The 2,500-nt window shown below is 37.2% G+C and overlaps 1 protein-coding gene across 6 annotated transcripts in view; it reads right to left on the reverse strand.

Annotated features, from left to right (window-relative positions):
* Window positions 1-2,500, reverse strand: part of LOC136846509 (uncharacterized) — a 194,452-nt gene that overhangs the window by 43,056 nt on the left and 148,896 nt on the right. For 2 of the 6 annotated variants that reach the window (XM_067117355.1, XM_067117353.1), the window contains exon 2: window positions 1,303-1,594. The exons of the other annotated variants lie outside the window; for them this stretch is intronic. In XM_067117355.1, coding sequence (XP_066973456.1) covers window positions 1,303-1,366 — 64 coding nt within the window. In that variant the 5' untranslated portion in view covers window positions 1,367-1,594. The remainder of the gene's footprint in view (window positions 1-1,302; window positions 1,595-2,500) is intronic. 6 annotated transcript variants of the gene reach the window in all.

Raw genomic sequence — 2,500 nt, forward strand, 5'->3', positions numbered from 1 at the left:
TTCCTCGTGCGTTTTTTGCAATTAACTCGAGTACCCAACAGCAGGCAGTATTTACCGGGTGAGTGACTAGGAGGGGATATGTTCCTGCTAAGTTAGACGACCTAAATTTGCCGAGTAATAGCGCTACGTCTATATATCTGTAAAAACTACCCATTTAGAGTTTTTTTTTTACTTTCCAGAAACCAGAAAGTTTACCAGCCATCCTCATCATATTGGTGCGATCATCGAGAGAGAGAGAGAGAGAGAGAGAGAGAGAGAGAGAGAGAGAGAGAGAGAGAGAGAGAGAGAGAGAGAGAGATGGCTTTAATTAATTCAGGGGATGAACGTGAAGGCAGTGGGTACATATTGTACATATTTAAGTGTAAAATCATACGTACACACATACATAGGTACGGAAGTTGCTCTTTGAAAAGTATTTAATTGATTTGTGTATGTGTTTCAACACATACGAATGATTGTTTATATGCGTGACCTCTCTCTCTCTCTCTCTCTCTCTCTCTCTCTCTCTCTCTCTCTCTCTCTCTCTCTCTCTCTCTCTGAATAAATAGCGTACCCGTATACATATGCATGCATGATATGTACATATGTATGCATGAGTGTGAATGTATATCGTGAATTACAGATATACGTTCTTCCATACACACACACACACACACACACACACACACACACACACACACACACACACATATATATATATATATATATATATATATATATATATATATATATATAATATATATATATATATATATATATATATACATATACATACATATATATATATATATATATATATATATACATATACATATATATATATATATATATATATATATATATATATATATATATATATATATATATATATAATCTTGTATACATGTATACAATTGCATGGACAGACAGACACGGATGAGGAAGCATTCCATATATATCACATTCATTTTCTTTGCAAGTCCACTCCATCTCCTCGCTGAAATACCGTGTTAGTAAATTTGTACGGTCCGGGAATTTACATACGGGTCACTTTTTGCTTACTAGTGGCATTATTCACGTTTATTTGCTGGTTTATCATCTGTTTAGTTATTTATTACATGTTTGTTTATTTAATCATCTAACACTGTTAGCTAACAGGTCATGCACACATGACATACAAACATCGTGACAACGGACACATATTTAAGATCACGTTTTATTCATGATTTAATTCTCGTCGGTGAGTTTACCACTGTTTCATTTATTCATCAAAGACTGTGAGCAAAGAGGCCATGCTAGAGCATGACGTCACATCATACTTACTTGGCTGGCCATTCTTTTCGGGGGGCGCTAACCTTAGCGGACTGAGGACCCGCGCCACGCTCATTCTAGGAGGAGTTTTGCAGCACCACACTTTGACTGCTTTAGCGGCTGTGACTGCGCAAAGCACTCGCTCTCTCTCTCGCTCTCTCTCTTTCTCTTGCCACGCGAGTCACTGTTATCCGAAGAGTTGTAGGAGGAGGAGGAGGAGGAGGAGTAGGAGGGAGGAGTGTCCGCAAAAGAAACTAGTCCTTTCGACTCATTAACCTGATTTGGATTATTAATTGCGAGCGATCTGAAAGATAAACACTTCTCAATAGGAGGGAAAACACAAAACTCTTCCACTTCAGTTTCCCTCCCAACCAAGGTCCTTTTCTGCCCGTGAGTTGGCGCTGCCTCACACCCAGTAATTCTGTCCGTTTGTTTCCTGTCCTTTTCAAAAGTCTTGTACCTGCTGCGCCTTCCTCCACAACTTGATTAGATATTTTAAAACGATAAGGTCTCTTCGGCTCAGGGCGACGCGACGCGCACCACTTTGCAACCACACATCTGCATGTAAATGTATTCGGCGCGATGCGAGTGGCTTTATTTTTACCCTCCACCTCTTCTCTCGAGCCTCTTTACTTATTCATTTACTCTTTTATGGGACAGTTTTAAAAGACAACAAATTTATGCGTAAACATCCTCTCGCTGATCGTAATGCCCTGATCTTACCCCAAGGATCGACTCTTTCTAACTTATTCTTTAGCTGGGCTTTGTTACCGATGATCTCTAATTAGGAAAAATAGGTGAAAATACAAATTAATTCTAGTAATATATCACATTACTAAAAACAAAGATTGCTCTGCCAAAACTTCAAAATTAACATACAGAAAAAGGGAATAAAAATGTTAATTTGTCTAAATCCTGGCTGGAGTAATTGGCAACGAGTGGATGTATGATTTTAAACAAGTCACTAATTCAAAATCAAATTCGGTGTTAGACGAATAAAAGTAACAAAAAAAAAAAAAACTTAGTAAAATGTAATATTAAGTAAATATCTACCTTTCTTTAGTTAATCGAAAATTTGTTCCTGTATTTCCAAAAGAACCGTTTTCAAATTTATCTCTGTAATCTGCAAGTTTCGCAAAACAGAAAAGTACTTCACATTTCTGCTTAAATTGTACAGCGAAATCAAAACAAAGGCGCATCCAGAAAACAA

The sequence above is a fragment of the Macrobrachium rosenbergii genome, chromosome 15 (genome assembly GCF_040412425.1).
Source record: "Macrobrachium rosenbergii isolate ZJJX-2024 chromosome 15, ASM4041242v1, whole genome shotgun sequence".
Classification (NCBI taxonomy): Eukaryota; Metazoa; Arthropoda; class Malacostraca; order Decapoda; family Palaemonidae; genus Macrobrachium; species Macrobrachium rosenbergii.